Source organism: Rattus norvegicus, chromosome 15 (assembly GCF_021556685.1).
Source record: "Rattus norvegicus strain SHRSP/BbbUtx chromosome 15, alternate assembly SHRSP_T2T, whole genome shotgun sequence".
Taxonomy (NCBI): domain Eukaryota; kingdom Metazoa; phylum Chordata; class Mammalia; order Rodentia; family Muridae; genus Rattus; species Rattus norvegicus.
The window spans coordinates 51,110,236-51,127,660 of NC_141548.1; the positions used below are offsets into that span (position 1 = coordinate 51,110,236).

The 17,425-nt window shown below is 40.8% G+C and overlaps 1 protein-coding gene across 15 annotated transcripts in view; it reads right to left on the reverse strand.

Moving 5' to 3' along the window:
* Positions 1 to 17,425, reverse strand: part of Ppp3cc (protein phosphatase 3 catalytic subunit gamma) — a 72,097-nt gene that overhangs the window by 5,110 nt on the left and 49,562 nt on the right. For 5 of the 15 annotated variants that reach the window (XM_087584911.1, XM_087584919.1, XM_087584917.1 and 2 more), the window contains 4 exons: positions 15,228 to 15,353; positions 14,237 to 14,305; positions 2,440 to 2,521; positions 1,783 to 1,880 (listed from right to left, as the gene is read on the reverse strand). In XM_087584911.1, coding sequence (XP_087441037.1) covers positions 1,783 to 1,880; positions 2,440 to 2,521; positions 14,237 to 14,305; positions 15,228 to 15,353 — 375 coding nt within the window. Of the gene's footprint in view, positions 1 to 1,782; positions 1,881 to 2,439; positions 2,522 to 3,413; positions 3,441 to 14,236; positions 14,306 to 15,227; positions 15,354 to 16,597; positions 16,910 to 17,425 lie in introns of those variants that run through there. The other 10 variants (XM_087584910.1, XM_087584909.1, XM_087584914.1 and 7 more) reach the window with 4 other exon arrangements.

The following is a 17,425-nucleotide window of genomic DNA, read 5'->3' on the forward strand; positions in this document are numbered from 1 at the left end:
TGTGTGTGTGTGTGTGTGTATATGAATGTGTGTGCGTGTGAGTGAGTGAGTGTGTGTATGTGTGTGTGTGTGCATGAGCATGCCAAGTACATATGGAAGTTAAAGAGTGCAGGAGTCTGTTCTCTTCTTCCACCACGTGGGGCCACACTCAGGCCATCAATAAGTATCTTCTATTACCCACTGAATCATCTCTTGGGTCCATAAAATATTTCTAATGGACCCTCAACACAATGGTTGCAGGATCTTTATTTTTACATATATAGGGTCTCTTGATCATATCCACCTCCCACCATCTCTATGTCGTCTCCTCTTTTATGTAATAACTTATGACTCTATTTAGTCTCTTTCACAGGGCTGTGAAGTTATCCACTGAAGGACTGTCAACCTAGCAGAGGCCAAACTCCCAAATCAATGTGCGGGCTTTTTGAGAAATATCTATATCTACTTTTATCTTACTTGTTAATTAGTTATGTGAGATTTTCTGTGAACAGTTCTGATGAGGGTGTTTTAGGGTAATAGGAAGTAACATGGGTTAAGAAAAAGAGAAATGTTTATATATCTTCCTTACTTGAAGTTTTAAAAATGTATTGATTCACAAAATTGCTTTAATCTAATTTTTTTTGCTAGATCTCATAGGAGCAAATCTACAAATCAAGGACAGCAAGAGAATTTTATAGGTGTGGTAACTCGGAATAGATCTATCTATCTATCTATCTATCTATCTATCTATCTATCTATCTATCTATCATCCATCTATCTCTATATATATCTTTACTCCTTTTGGACTTGGTTCCAATATATTTTATGCCTCTTCATTTTTGGTTTGAACCAGTGTTTTAGTTAGGAATTACTTATATGTTATTCCCAAAGTATGTAGAGCTCTTCAAGAAAGTCACTGGTTTCAGACTTACTGACGAACAGGAGCTGAGCTTGTAGTCTAACCTCAATGTGACAGGTCCAATGGGTGAGCAATAGCCCATTGTATCAATATAATATAACTTATTCACTACCAACAGGCAGGGGAGCTGCTTCTGATCTGGAGCTACCATGAAAAAAACCACAGCAAACATCCTCTGGCAGACATGTATGCTAACTTCTCTTGGATATTCCTGGAGTTGAGGGTATGGGTCCAAATGTCTGTAGTTTATTGGCTATTGGCTGGCCACAATGGTTGAGTCTGTTTATAAGCCCACTAGCCTATATCTAGTCCAGTCCTTCAGAGACACACCAATTCTTCATCTTGTCACATTTTAAAATTTCAGGCATTCTTGTGGGTATGCAGTAATATTTCACTAGGCTTTAATATTCATCTTCCAGATAAGTAACTATGCTGGGCATCTTCATAGATGTTTGCTGGCCATCTTCAAATCCTCCTTGGTGAAAAAAATTGTCTATCTTGAAACAAGGCCTTTGTCAGAAATAGGTAAGGCAGAAATCTTCTCTGTGGCTTGCCTCTTCCTTCTCTTGATTATGTATTTTCATAAGGGGAATTTAATTTTAATAACCTTTACTTTCTTTTAAGCTCAGTACTTTCTGTCTCTTATTAGACTTTACCTACTCCAATGCCTACTTTCTACACTTTTTCCCCCTAAATTTATTTCAACGTTTGCATTTAAATCACAATGTACTTTGAATTATTTTGTGTACAAGAAGAATAAGGGTAATGATTCCTGCTTCCCTAGATAGATAAATATCCATTGCTCTAGCACCAGGCTCTAAACAAAGTCACTGACTCCTGGTGATGGGGGCACACCTTTTAGGAAGGGGCATCTTCATACTCACCAGTCTCAATGGTCTGCTTTCCTCCAGAGAGGACCCCGAGTGGGAGTGTGCCTGTGGGAGTGAGGCCCTTGAGAATCAGCACATTCTCACTCTCTTCCCTGCAAAGGAACATGGAAGCCCTGGTTAATGCCAGGGAGCCATGGCACAGCAACGCAGTGAGACCTGAAGGAAGGTAACAGGAGGCAGAGCCAGGAAGACAGGCCCCCATCTTCAACTGACTAGGTTTCTGCAAACACTTCAGATACAAAATTAACCAGTCCTTTTCCAACCAGAGGCACTGGAAGCCAGGCAATGTTCCCCATACTTTATCCCATTTGACTCAACAACATGTGATCTAGGTTCTATTATAATCTCTAGTTTATATACAAGGAAACCTAAGACCCAAGCATTAAACCCAAGACAACACAGCTAAGGAAAGCCAGAGCTTGAACATGGGAACCTGCCTCTAAAATCCACACTAAACCTCTACATCTACACCAGTACCAAATGGATGTGTTCCAAATGCTATCACTTCACATGAAGTCTGGTTCAACCTGCACTCAACCAGAAGACTTGCAGTTCCAGCACCAGCCTGTAACCTTGAAAACACTACCCTAAAGCTGACTTTAACCTACTTTCTAAATGCCTTCATCCCACAGTGTCATGATGGAACCTTACCGAAGAACTGTAAAGACCCGTGCCATTTTCCCAATGGCTCGGATTTTATTCCTGATGACTTCTTTTCGAACTGAAGTGGCTCCTTAGAAAATACAAAGAACAATTGGGTTAAAGTGATATGGTTAACAGGACAGGTTGTTTTTTCAAATGCAAGATAGAGTGTGTTTGTGCTTAAATTAAAGAGGAACTTAAAAAAAAAAAGAAAGAAAGAAACAAAGCCTAAATAAAAAAAACAAAAAACAACTAACAATCCTGGGAAGTTGCAAGGAACAAAAAGAAAACAACAGGAGAGAAGAAATGAAGGAGAGAATGAATGAAGGGGTCACAAAAAGAGTCATCTATGGGGAGCAGGAGGTTTCGTACTTCTGAAATGTTGAAACACAGTGAAGAATGAAACATAAAGACACAAACAAAGCTCACAACGATCGATCGATCAATCGATCATGGCTACAAGCCAAGGTCTCCTTTGAGAATGCTACATGCCACCTTTGGATGCAGGGTCTGGTTTGCCAAAGGCAGCAGCAATCCTGAACTTAGGAAGGGCCACTTTCTTTCTACAGTCTTCTTTCCTCATACCAGCCGGTTGTGTTTCTTCAGACTACTCCTAACAACTGTGCCACAAAGATTACAAGGATGGGTAAGATGTTTTAAAAAGCAACATTGAAAAGTTAATGTAAGACTTTATGGCCTTTTCTTATTTAAGATTTAGGAAATAGCCCAAACATGAAAAGCAAGATCCAGGCATATACCAGGCAACAGCATCCAAAAGTTGGACAAAGATACACAGGCTTTCCATCCTCTCTCCTACCTCTCAATTCTGCCAAATCAAACAACAGGTCCACAGAGAACAGCCATTCCCACTGAGAGGGAGGGTGGAAAGTCATGTGACACTGCCCAGCTATCAATTCAAAACGACTAGCCAATCAATAGTGGTGGAGCAGACAGCAAGCTGACAGCACATTCCAGCTGGATACCTTTTGGACAGCTTGAAATGTAGTGATCTTCAGGAAGAAGAGACACCAAGAAATAAAGACAGACACATGGGAGGATGATGGGAGTTTACATGGAAGAGAAAAAAATCCTAGTGTGAAATACAGGGAGAGGAGCAGGCTGTTAGCTGAGCAGCTCTGAGACTGCTTGCACAACGAGGCTAAATACAGGCTCTGGTTCTGTCCTTTCTTCCATGTCTTAATAGTTTACCCTTTGGCATTAATCCCCATCTACTATTATCTCCCCGCCCCCAACATGAAAATAACATAAAGATACTGTTTATGGGACAGAACAGCTCACAGATCTCTCAGCAGGAACTCAGTACTGTCGTTTGACTTGCTAGAGCACCTCACTTCTCAGTAGACATTTTCCTTCGTATAGGTTTAAAGTTTAAGCCTTCAGACTTCAAGTTGTTTTCTGTGGCTTCTGTCTTGCAAAGACTTTGCTTAGGGGTCTGATGGTCCTTGGTGTTTGCTCATGGTTAAGACCCAGAGGGAATCAAAAACTTCCAGAGCTGGGAAAAGGCAACTGATGGCTCTGAGCACTGCATGCTGGTCCTTTGCCATCTATAGTCCAGAACTCCTTTGGATTTAGAGATCAGCCTCCAGACCAGTGAAGGGACCGTTGTCCCATGGCAAGCAGAGTTTTAACAGCTTTTTCAAAGGTTCTCACCTATTTTACTTGGTGAGCCCAGTGTCCCTGCCTGCTCTTCTATTCTCAGTTCTAGCAACTAGTATTGATATCCATTGTCCCCTAGCACTAAATAAGGCTTTAATGTTCCCAAACCAACTAAGTGAGCACACTAATGCATTTAGAAGTCACCTGTTACCTTGTTCCATTCCTAGACAGCATTGGATGTGTCTTTCTTACAGCACGAAAAGATCTTTGGGTTTGTTTTATATTAATTTTTTAAGTTACCATACAAATTAGCAGATTTTATCCTGGCATTTTCAGACCTGTTATTAATGTTTTCTAAATTGCCTCTCTCCCCACTGACTAACGCCAACGAATTTGTCTTAACTTCCAAATGTTCGATCTCTTCCATTTGTAGACATGTAGTTCTTACCTTTTTACTGTGAAGTGTAATGAGTTTTCTGTATTTATACAAAGCAAACTAGTCACTACATGATTTGTTTAAAAACACAAGCCTATAAACCTAGTCACCCAAGGCAATACCCATGTTGCCCTCAACCCATAGTACCTAAACACCTGCAGCCTCTCCTGTCCCAGACCTAATGATGTCCTTCACTGGGACTTTCTTCTTCCTGTTCTTTTCAGTTTTATCATGAGTGGACTTAAGTTTTTATTGTTTTTTTAACAAGTTATATTTATTTATTCTCTTTGTGTGCACTCTTAGCAAGGAGGTCAGAAGACAACTTACAGGAATTGTTTCATTTCTTCTACTATGTGGGTCCCAGACATTGAACCAAGGTGCTCAGGCCTGACAAGGTTCATTAGCCCACTGAGCCATCTCAGCAGCCCAGATCTCAGGTTTTGGATTTCATATAGTTGGACAATTGAGCATTGGGGTGACATTATCTTAGTAAGACACACTTCCATTTTCATCGTCACATACTGTCCCACTGCAGCACTGTGCCACTATGTTGTTTTGTTTTGTTTTTTGAGACAGTCTCTTTCTATAGCCATGACTGTTCCAGAACTCACTAAGTAGATGAGGCTGGCCTCAAACTCAGAGATGCACCTGCTTCTGCCTCCCAAGTGTTAAAGGTATGTTGTGCCATGCCGGGTCAACTGTGCAATAATTCATCACCTATACAACAATAATCATTTGTGTTGCTTCTAACTTTTGGCTATTGCAAGTGAGGCTCTGTATATATTTCTGTATATATCTGTCTTTGGTGCACATATGCACCTGGTATGTTTCTAGGACATTAGAATGCTTAGCTCTAGAGCATGGTTATGTTTAATGTTGGATAACAGTTTAGCACTGTCTATTAGAGTGGGATCTATAAATTTTACTTCTGTGTGTGAACATATGCTGACTAACACTGGACATGACTCATCTTTCGTTCTGCCTAATCTGGTAAGTATGAAGTATTATCCCATTATTATTCTAATTTGCATTTTCCTGATTACTAATGTGGCTGAACATATTTTTTATTTTTCTTAGCCCTTTGGAAATTCTCTGAGGTGCCTATTCATGCCCCACCATCCTGATTGGAAGTACTTCAGCCTTTTGTCAATGGGCCATTTGCTGGTTGCACTGCAAACATCTTGTCCTTCTGGATGGCTTGACTCTTCACATGCTGAACAGAGTCTCTGAATAAGCAAAAGCTCTTACCTTTATTTTATTTTTAATATATGTGCATGAGCATTTTACCTGCACATATGTAAGTGCATGCAGTGCCCTCAGAAGAACCAGCGTTGGCAGCAGCCATGTGAATGCAAGAGCTGCACATGCTCTTAGTCACTGAGCCAGCCAGCTCTCCAGTCCCAGCTCTTGCTTTCAATGTATCTAATTTATTCATCATTGTCTTTGTGGCTAGTGTTTTTTGCATCTTGTTTAAAGGATTTTTTTCCATTGCATGGTTATCAAGGTAATTCTGTATTATAAATACTTCAAATATCCATTGTTTTAGATTTCAGTTTTTAAAAACTTCTGCTGTTTGTTTGATGAAACAGGGACTCTCTATGAAGCTCAGGTTAACCTTGAACTCACTACATAATCCCCACTGGCCTCAACCTATGATTCTCTTGCCACAGTCCTGAGGGCTGGAATGACAGGACTTCGTCACTACTTTGCTGTTTGTTGCTGTGATGGAGTGATGCTAGAGAAGCAGCCCAGGACCTCACAGATGCTAGGCACATCCTCTGCTACAGAACCACATCCTCAGTCTCCTTTACCCTTCATATCTGAATGAAATATAAAGCCACAAAAATAAGTATTTTGGATCCACGAAATATATCCCATGTGGATTTACATTTTTTTAAAAGTGGATGTCCACAAAATATTTATTTAAAATGCCATTATTGGCCAGGTATGGTGGTACATACCTTTAATTCCAGAGCTGGTGGATCTCTGTGAGTTAAAGGCCAGCCTGGTCTACATAGTGAGTTCCAGGATAGCCAGAGCTATACACTCAGGTCTCACACAAAGTCATTGTACAATTCCACCTCTGATAAAAAATCAAGCATCCATATACACGTAGCTTAATTCTAGATTCTCTATTGTGTTTCAATGCTTAGCTACCGAATTAATAATTTTAATTGCTGTAGCATTACATTAAATCTTGACATCTGTAGAACAAACCCTCCTATGGTGTTAAGCTTTTAGCCACTTCCCTATGATGTTTAGAATCAATCTAGGTAGTTGTACTGGCTAGTTTTATGTCACCTTGATACAAGCTAGAGTTACCATAGATGAGATGGTTTGAATGTGCTTGGCCCAAGGAGTGGTACTATTAGGTGAGGTCTTGTTGGAGGAAGTGTGTCATTGTGGGCATGGGCTTTAAGACCCTCATCTGAGCTCCCTGGGAGACAGACTTCTAGCTGCCTTCAGAACAAGAGGTTGAACGCTCAGCTCCTCCAGTGCCATGCCTGCCTAGACACTGCCATGCTTCCCACTATAATGATAGTGGACTGAACCTCTGAACCTGTGAGCCAGCCACAATTAAATGTTGCCCTTATTAGAGTTGCCATGGTCATGGTGTCTCTTCACAGCAATGAAACCCTAACTAAGACAAGAGAAGAGGTAGCCTCAATTGAGAAAATGTCTCCATAAGATCAAGCTGTAGGCAAGCCTTTAGGACATTCTCTAAATTAGTGATTGATGGGGCCCAGCCCATTGTGGGTGGTGTTATTCCTGGGTTGGTGGTCCTGGATTCTCTAAGAATGTAGGCTGAGGAAGTCATGAGGAACAAGTCAATAAGCAGCACCCTTCTATGGCTTCTATAAGTCCTGTCCACTTGAGTTCCTGTCCTGACTTCCTTGGGTAAACTGTGATATGGAGGCATACGCTGAATAAACCCTTTCTTCCCCAAGTTTTTTGGGTCATAGTGTTTCCTCACAGCAGTAGTACTTCTAAAACAAGTTGGTACCAGGATCAGGAGGTATTGTTATGACAGGACTGGCCATGTTGTTTGTGGAAGAACTGTGGAAGGACTAGCCCTTGAAGTTTCAGAGGGAACCAAAGACTCTACTGGGCCTTTTGTTGGGATGAATCTGTGATATCTGGTCAGCTGGGGCTGAAGAATCCGCTGTGATTAATAAGAGACCAGAACCGCGGGGCAGGGGATCTAGCTCAGTGGTAGAGCGCTTGCCTAGCAAGCACAAGGCCCTGGGTTCGGTCCCCAGCTCCGAAAAAAAGAAAAAAAAAAAAAAAAAAGAGACCAGAACCACTAAAGCTAAAGCATAACCTTTGTCTTAACTAAGACAGTTGATGCTGGTTAGCTGGAGCTTATTAGTGGTGATTAAGAAGAAACCAGCATCCCTGAGGTGAAATCTTCTAGGAAGTGTTTCCTAAGAGTTGGCACACTGAAGCTGTGTTCCAGAGGCAGTCAAGGTTGTATCCCATGCTGGCAACTAAACTTGGCAGTGTAAGAGTCACTCATGTGGTACTGGTTTATGAAGGTATGAAGGGGTCATGGAGAACAGCTGAGGCTAGGCACTTGGTGAAGAGGCAGTCTCAGTGTCAGTTGAAGGCTCAGGACTGAAGGGTCATGGAGAGGAGTTGAGGTGTGGCACCATGAAGAGACATAGGAGAAGTTATTGGTGAACATATAACCCAGATGAAGGGGAAGAGCCCAGCATATTGAAGATGCCAGTACCATGTGATGGACACCAAGAACAGCAGCAGTAGCAGTGGAGTAGAGCATGCCCAAGCTTAGAAGACAAACTCCGTGCTGTGGAGTACAGAGCCAGAGAAGTAAGCCAAGCTCTTTGGAGGATTCCAGAAGATCCTAAGTAAATTCCAGATGCATCGAGTTATTAATATTGTTGGAGTTTGGTTTTGCTTCATTCAGATTGTGACTATACCCTGATTCTTCCCTTTTGAAGTAAGAAGGTATTTAATGTAATTTTTTTCCAGGAGCCCACAGGTGAAAAAATTTGAACTTTTAAAAGATATTTTGGAATTCTAAAGAAATTGAGTATTTCAAAGAGCCTGAAGTTTTATTGTATTTAAATTTGTAAGGGCTGTGGAACTTTTAAAGTTGTTTATGTTTTATAACATGTTTATATGTTTATGTTTATGATATTAATATTAGCGTGTCAACTCGGGGATGTATGAGAAAGGAAAAGTTCTAGCTGAAAAGCGATGCGTTTGTGTATTAAGCTGACAAGGAGTCAGTTGTCCTGGTCAGTTTCATGTCAGCTGACTTGAGCTAGAGTCGTCAGAAGGGAGGCCTCAACTGAAAAGTGCTCCATAAGAATAGGCTGCAGACGAGACTGTAGGGTATTTTCCTCATTAGTGATCGATGGGGGAGGGCCCAGCCTGCTGTGGGTGGTGCTTTCACTGGGTTGGTGGTCCTGGATTTTATAAGAAAGCAGGATGAGAGAGCCTGGGGAGCAAGTCAGTGAGCAAAAACCCCTGGCTCCTACCTCCTGGTCCCTGCCCTGCTGGAGTTTCTTTCCTGACTTCCTTTGATAATGAACTAGGAAGTGTAACATACACTGACTAAACCCTTCCTCTCCACATCGCTTTGGTCATGGCGTTTCCTCACAACAACAGTAGCCCTGACCCAGGGGTGCGTTCATTACTCTCCAGCCCTTTGCCCTTGCACTGTCAATATACCTGGTTTGTTTGTTTGTAATATGGTTAAATCTACATTTTCTTCTGTTTTATTTTTCTTCATCCCATTTTTCCTATAACTTAAAAGTTATATAACAAGCTATTTTCTTCCAGCTGAACCTAGAGATTGCACTGTGAGTCTATTACATACTGAAGTATAATGGTAAAGGCTGGGGTTATTGCTCAGAAGAACACTGGCATATCATGTATGAGATGCTGGGTTTGATCAGAATTTACAGTCCCTGTACATTCCGGTACTGTTTCTATACTCCATTATTACCAGTACATGCTTTGCTTGTTCAGGTCTGACAAGAATATGTTCACACCATCTGTGCACCTACCTGCTCACTACTTCTCCTCTTCATTCCTTCTTGTGTTTCTAATCTCCTTTCTAGGATTTTCCTTCTGCTTAAATACTATCCTTTAGAATTTCATTTAGTATATATTTCCTGCTAATTTTCTGAGTAAAAATTTTGAGGGTTGGGGAAGTATAAATAAAGGAAAATATTTACTTCACCTTTATTGTTTATCCATTTTGCACTTTTTTTTTTTTTTTTTTTTCGGAGCTGGGGACCGAACCCAGGGCCTTGTGCTTGCTAGGCAAGCGCTCTACCACTGAGCTAAATCCCCAACCCCTATCCATTTTGCTAAGTGTAGGATTCTACAGTACTGGGAGTTGGTTTCCATACCTTGGTGTGTTTCTCCAGCCCCTGCTCTGCTATTTCCATGAAGACCCTGCCTGTCCAGCGGCTCCTCTGGGGGCAACCCCCATGTGGACAGCTGCTTTCAGACCCATCTTCCATCTTGAGAACCTCACTACCAGAGGCTAAAAGTTGTCCTTGGTGTCTGTGCTGCTCTGCTGAGGGCTTCTTCAGTTAGGCTCAGTGTCTTCTCAGTTCTTGCAATTGTTTGTATGTGAACCTTTCAAAGGTACTCCAGGCACACATGTGCTAGGCTGTGCAGCATGTGTTAGTCTCTTAGCTGACTCTGCACTCCCTTCTCTCCATGCTTCAGTTAGATTTGCTCTCATCTGTCTCCCAGATCTCACTGTACCAAGCTGGCCAATCTGTCATCTTATTTTTCAGTGCTATGATTCCACTTTTGATGCTTTATCAAATACGCTACAGTCCTCCTTCTTATAACGCAGTTCTCTACCAACACCTTTAACCTGGTCTTTTAATTTCTTAAACAAGTTAAGCCAGGGATGATGGTATACACCTTTAATCCCAGGGCTCGGAAGGCTGAGGCAGGTGGATCTCTGTGGTGTTTCAAACCAGTCTGGTCTACACAGTGAATTCCAGGCCAGCCAATCTACCAAAAAACAAATTAAGGGTTTTATTTTGCTTTAAGTTTGGCTCGACAAAGCCAATATCTGTGGCCTATGGAGGGTCTGTATTTAATTTCTGCTACTTCTGAAAACCCTTTGCTGTTTGTGAACAGTCTCATTAATGTATGGTGGGAATGCCCAGAACTTCTATCTTCCATACACAGTCACTTGCTTCTGCCTCCTAAGTGTTGTAATTAAAGGTGTATGACACCATGCTTGGCTGGAACTTTTTAAAAATCTTATTTCTGTTGTTATTGTGCTCATGCATGTATGCATGCACACGCACGCCTATGTATGGATAATGGGGAAGGAGGATCCTGCCACAGTGTGAACACAGTGGACAGAGACTAGTCACTCTACGGAGTTGGTGTTGTTCTTCTGTGTTCTGGGAGTTCTGAAGTAAAATCTAGAATGTGTGAGGCCTGTGCAGCAAGTCCCTTTACCCACTGAGCCATCTTGCCGGCCTTGTTCTGGGAACCCTTTCTCTTTCTCGTTTTGCTGTTAGCTCCCCACATGCCTGCTTACTTTTGCTTGTCAGCCATGCACTGTATTTGACAGACTGCTTATTGAGATCCTGTATGCTGTTATTTCACAGACATCTTTTTTTTTTTTTCCTTTTTCTTTTTTTCGGAGCTGGGGACCGAACCCAGGGCCTTGTGCTTCCTAGGCAAGGGCTCTACCACTGAGCTAAATCCCCAACCCCCACAGACATCTTTTTCACAGGGACTACTTCATGCCATAGGCTGAGACGATGAAGACCAACAGTATATCTCCTAGCTCACCCTTGCTCTTGCAGATTCAGATTCACCCTCTGAGATCCCAAAGAGCAGAAACTGACAGTCATGTATATCCTCCTTGAAGTCCTAACCCATTCTTTTCAGCTTAGTACACAGTTATAAAAATCACTCGTAAACCTTTTTACCCACTCCTTTGAAATTTATGATCATTTCACTGACTCGTCTGACTGTCTACATTTCTGACATTTTCAATCATCACCTTGTAATTCTTTTTTTTTTTTCCTTTTTTTCGGAGCTGGGGACCGAACCCAGGGCCTTGCGCTTGCTAGGCAAGCACTCTACCACTGAGCTAAGTCCCCAACCCCCTTGTAATTCTTTATTATTTTGTCTGCTTTCATATGGATTTAAAACTATTCACAAAACTTTTGGTTCTTTTGTTTTTTAAGGCAGGGTTTTTCTCTGTGTAGCCTTGCCTGTCCTGGAACTCTGCAGACCAGGCTGGCCTCAAACTTAAAGAGATCCACCTGCTGGCCTCTGCCTCCCCAGTGCTGGGATTAAAGGTGTACACTGCCACCAACCAACTTCAAAAAAACATTTGGTCCAGCTTTTCTAGTTGCCTTAACAGGTAGGGCTGAAGTAAAAATCCTTAAATTGTCTTACTTTTTTTTTTTTTTTTTTTTTGGTTCTTTTTTTTCGGAGCTGGGGACCGAACCCAGGGCCTTGCGCTTCCTAGGTAAGCGCTCTACCACTGAGCTAAATCCCCAGCCCAATTGTCTTACTTTTTAAAACCCCAAATTTCAGACAGTGGATGGGCTCAATGGGTGGGGGTGCTTGCCAAAAAGCTGGACTGAGTTAGAGCCCTAGAACCCACCTGGTGAAAAGAAAAAACCAAGTGCACACTGTGCAGCCTGTGTGTGTAGGTCATAGACAACGTATGAGAACTAGTTTTTTTCTGCCATGTGAGTCCTGGGGATGGGGCTCAGGTCATCAGCCCTATCAGCAAGGGCCTTACTTAGTCAGCTGAGCTATCTCACCAGAAGTTTTTCTTAATGCATATCATAGTTTACAGCCATTTCAATTTCTATTTAGATTTGCATATAAAGTTTATTAAATCCATTTTTTTTACATATTTTACTTTCCCTAAGTTCTTTTTAAAGTACTGCTCAGATTTCCTCGAAAGGACTGGCTCCATTCAACAATCTCCTAACCAGAAGAGGAGCTCATAAGCTATACTCCATCTGCTTATAACCTTCCATGTAGAATCTAATAATGTTTAGGAATCTCCTCTAGGCTCCCAGTGGGAGCTATGTGTTCTCCACCATACAACACTTTATGCAATAGTTAAGTGAACTACCTAGGCCTGCAAAGAATATAAACTGGAGGTCTGTGATCATGTGACACCATATTCCAAAAACTCCTATATCCTCAGACAAGTTAGAGTCTAACTTTCAGATCAAACCACTCACAACACACTAGAAGCACTTAGCTACAAATTAGTTTAAACTTAATTCTTCTAAAGGAAACACACTAATTCATAGTGATAGAAATTAGGGGGAAAAAGCACTTAGCTACATATATAATAACTAGCATTACTATACTAGGACACATTACAAAGATCTCTTACATATCAATATGGGAAGCAAAACATGCATATGATCCAATAGAAAAACAAGTAATATATAAATTTACATTCACAAAACAGAAAATAACATGGTCAATAAGCATAAGAAAAATGTAATTATTAGTCATCATAAAAGTACAAATTAAAATTTTAGGGCTAGGGATACAGCTCAGTGGTAAACACTTGTCTAGCTCACAAGATGTCTGAGTTCTAGTCCCAGCACTGTGTGTGTGTGTGTGTGTGTAAACTGCAACAAGAAAATAAACTACCAGAAAAAGCATTGTCAACTATGCAGGACACAGAGATATACAGAGTAACATATCCTTTAAAAGGCTATCTGTATCAGATTAAGCTTTAAATATTGATACATATGCAGTTTCTAGACATTTAGCCTATAAAAATAAGAAAATGTTACTCTCAGTTTCTTTTTTTTTTTTTTTTTTTTTTTTTCCGGAGCTGGGGACCGAACCCAGGGCCTTGCGCTTCCTAGGTAAACGCTCTACCACTGAGCCAAATCCCCAACCCTACTCTCAGTTTCTAATACTGCATTACTTTCTTCCATAGAACTCATCAGTAGCTGCTCTGTATTTATTTCTTGTCTTCTTATAATACAATGTAAGCTTATTAAGAAGAAAGGCATAAACAGTATTTGTCATACATCAGGCAAATAACAAAGACTGACTGTTGATAGAATGAGCAGTGATTGGGCTGGAGAGATGGCTCAGCTGTTACAGGCTAGGCTCACAACCAGAAATATAAGAATGAGCAGTGATTATATTGATAGCAGGTTTTTTGTTTGGTTTTCAAGACAGGGCTTTTCTGTGTAGCTCTGGAACTTACTCTATAGCCCAAGCTTTGAACTCACAGAGATCCACCTGCTTCTGCCTCCTGAATGCTGGGATTAAAGGTGTGTGTCTCCACTGTCTGGTAACAAATTGTAGCAGTTTTAAAAGCTAAAATTGTGGGGGAAAGTATACTACCCAGCAGCAGCTATAATATCAGTTAGCACAGTGATTGATGAACATGGACAACTATGTAATCATGAAAAGCTAGACTACAAAGGAAAACAAATAGGTATGAAGACAAAATGCCATGTCACCTCATTTTTGTAAATAACAAAAATGAAAAGTATCTATGTAAAGGTAAAGACAGTTTACACATAGGCCTTATTGGTAGACATTTGAGATGGCAGAACAATAGTGACTGTTTTCTTTCTATTTATGGATTCCTATAGTTATCGAAGTTTTTTTTTTTTGTTTTTTTGTTTTTTTTTTTTTTTACAATGAACATAATTCTTTTCCAGTAAGACAAAAAACACTCAAAATAAATGAAATCCCAATCAGAACCCATTTCTATTTGAGTAAGAAGTTTACCTTCCTCTTCGACTAAGGACATTTCTTCATCCGAGCATATGTTGAGAATATTGACCAACATCTCTGTGACTAAGTGGCAAATAACAGTGTGGACATAGTTAATAGGACACTTCTGGACATGCATAAATTAAAGTACATTAAGTAAACAAAGCAGAAACAACTTATCATATTATAATTAGCTATGAAAATAGAATCAAGGATAGACCATAAGGTTCCAAGAGAACTTTTGTCTATACTTGTCCTGGTTAGGTAAGAATCTGTGAAGTCTATCACAGAATACTTGATTTTATTAGATAGCTGCTCAGACCCTTTGGCTCAGGTATGCATATAAACATTTCTTCCCATTTTACAAAGAAATCACAACAGGCCTACATCCAGCAGGCTTGTTTTATGTTAGAACTGCTCATTTGTGGATCTGTTTTGTTTGTGCAGCTCAGTTGTGTAACTGTGTTTTCTGTTCATGCTGCTCACTTGTGCAGTGGTACACATAAAACTCTAGGACAAATTCAGTCTAAATTCTGTTACACTGATGATTCACAGAAGAAACAGGATAGTGGCCACATTAAGATCTTGATCATACAAGACAGCTGTTTTAAATTGATATTTCAGATTAAAAAACCATAAGAGACTAACATTTATGAACAGATTAATGTCATTTACAAATCTTTGTACAGGGTTCAGTGGATCAAGGTATTCCTGTATGAACCTGGTGACCCAAGCTCAATCCCTGGAGCTCATGTAAAGATGAAAGGAGAGAACCAACTCCACAAAGTTGTCCTCTGCCCTCTCCACAAACAGGCCACAGTATGTGAGCCCTGCCCCCAATACTGTACACATAAACAAGTAAGTCAATTTTTTTATAAGTAAAAAAATTTAAAAATCTTTGTAGAGAACAAACAAAATTAGCATACATTTTTGATAAATTCCACGAATTTAAAGGTGTCTCATCAGGAGAGAGCTGGTGATTAGATGCATACTGGGATTCGCTTACCTTTTTCTCCAACAAAAGGCAAAGACCATGTGAAAACATCCATGAAGTTTGGGAGCCAGTAAGGGTGTGGAGAACAGTTGAACTGCCTGATGTTCATGACATTGTTTTCATATTTCAATACTGCAGCTAAAAAGTAACACACAAGACAAGTGGGCACAGGGAACCACAACGTAGCAGGTCTTGTGCTTCGTCCCTGTTAACCAACTACACAGACTTTTCAATGACTTGTTTTCCATTTGTAAATTCAGAAGAGCCTGACAAGTTTGAAGAATTTTACAGGGTTCATTCTCTTGGGGATTAATTATCACAGGGAACAAAGTCACTTGGGGAGTTCACAGCATCAAAGCACAGAGGACACTGCTCTGAAACACCAAGGGTTTGTTGTGCATTAGCTACTGAAAAAACTTCGAATTTAACACAGAAAAACTCCCTGTAATTTCCATTTACTGGCCAAAGAGTTACAATCATGACTCCTAAGGGCAAACTGCAATATCACCTGCTGAGGAGAGGCTCCTTAGCAAGGCATGTGCCACAGCTGACATTTTTTTTTTTAAAGATTTATTTGTTTTATGTAAGTACACGGTACACTGTCATTGTCTTCAGACACACTGAAAGATCGGGTTCCATTACAGATGGTTGTGTGCCACCATGTGGTTGCCGGGAATTGAACTCAGCACCTCTGGAAGAGCAGTCAGGGCTCTTAACTGCTGAGCCATCTCTCCAGCCCAACTTTTTACACTCAATGTTTAGTGGTAGAATGTAGAATCTTCTCACAGTCAATTAAAAACAGTTTCTTCTATTTTCAGCATTCTAAGAGTGTCTCTAAACTTCTTTTTTTTTCTTTTCTTTTTTTCGGAGCTGGGGACCGAACCCAGGGCCTTGTGCTTGCTAGGCAAGCGCTCTACCACTGAGCTAAATCCCCAACCCCGTATCTAAACTTTTAACAGTAACCATGCCACATAGGTGCATACTTATGATTTTCTGTATAATTAAAAAAAAAAAAACCTCTGGGGTTGGGGATTTGGCTCAGTGGTAGAGTGCTTGCCTAGCAAGCACAAGGCCCTGGTCCTCAGCTCCGAGAAAAAAAAAAACAACAACAAACAAACAAACAAACAAACAAACAAAACCTCTGGCAAAGCTCTACTAAATAAAACCTTTCCTCATTTACTGTTCACCAATCTGTTCTGGCTGCTTCAAATAATATTAGCACCACCTGGGTCAATAATCCCCATATACCAATAACACCAATAATCTGTGGTATTTTTCTGCATCCTGTGCCCAATTCAATATTATTGCCACTTTTGTGATGGGCATCAGTTTTGGCCAACACGGCATAGTATTCTTTTTTTTTTTTTTTTGGTTCTTTTTTTCGGAGCTGGGGACCGAACCCAGGGCCTTGCGCTTCCTAGGTAAGCGCTCTACCACTGAGCTAAATCCTCAGCCCCACGGCATAGTATTCTATTTCAGATTTTCCTCAAGTTGGGCAGCTTTTGTCAAAGATAACCAATTTTGCTTGGCTCTGTCTGATCATCTTCATAGTCTGTATCTCAGCATGTATTTTCCACTTTTTATAACAAACTGTGGAGCCCAGAGTCGACAAACATCAGAGACTTGTGACTGGGGATGAGACAGGGTTTCTCTGTGTACCCCTGGCTGCCCTGGAACTTGTTCTGTAGACCAGGCTGGCCTCAAACTCAGAAATCCTTCTGCCTCTGCCTCCTGAGTGCTGGAATTAGAGACCTGTGCCACCACTGCCTGGCTAGAAACTTTTGCAGCCACCACCTTCCTGCCTTAGATGAGGGACAGCCCCCAACCAAGAGAGGGAGGCTGATGGGGTTGGGGAGAAAGGCTTCTTTATATTGTTAAATGCTTCTCATTCTGTAACATGTTATTGTTTGTACTATTCATTCAATTACTCTTTTTTGTTTGGTTAGGGTTTTTTGTTTTGTTTTGAGACATAATTTCTCTCTCCCTCCCTCCCTCCCTCTTCCCCGACCCCTCCAAGAGCTAAAGTGAATGTATCAGTAACTCTCTCACTCACAGGAAAAAGAAGTTAGTCTCAACAGTGGATGTTTGAAAATGGAAGCTTAAGAAATTTTTGGAGTTTGTTCTAAGGGGGCAGATACAGGTGTTGGGGGAAACAGAAATAAGATAAAAATCCCACCTGAGGATGTTTTTGGTCACCAGTGGAGCAGAGA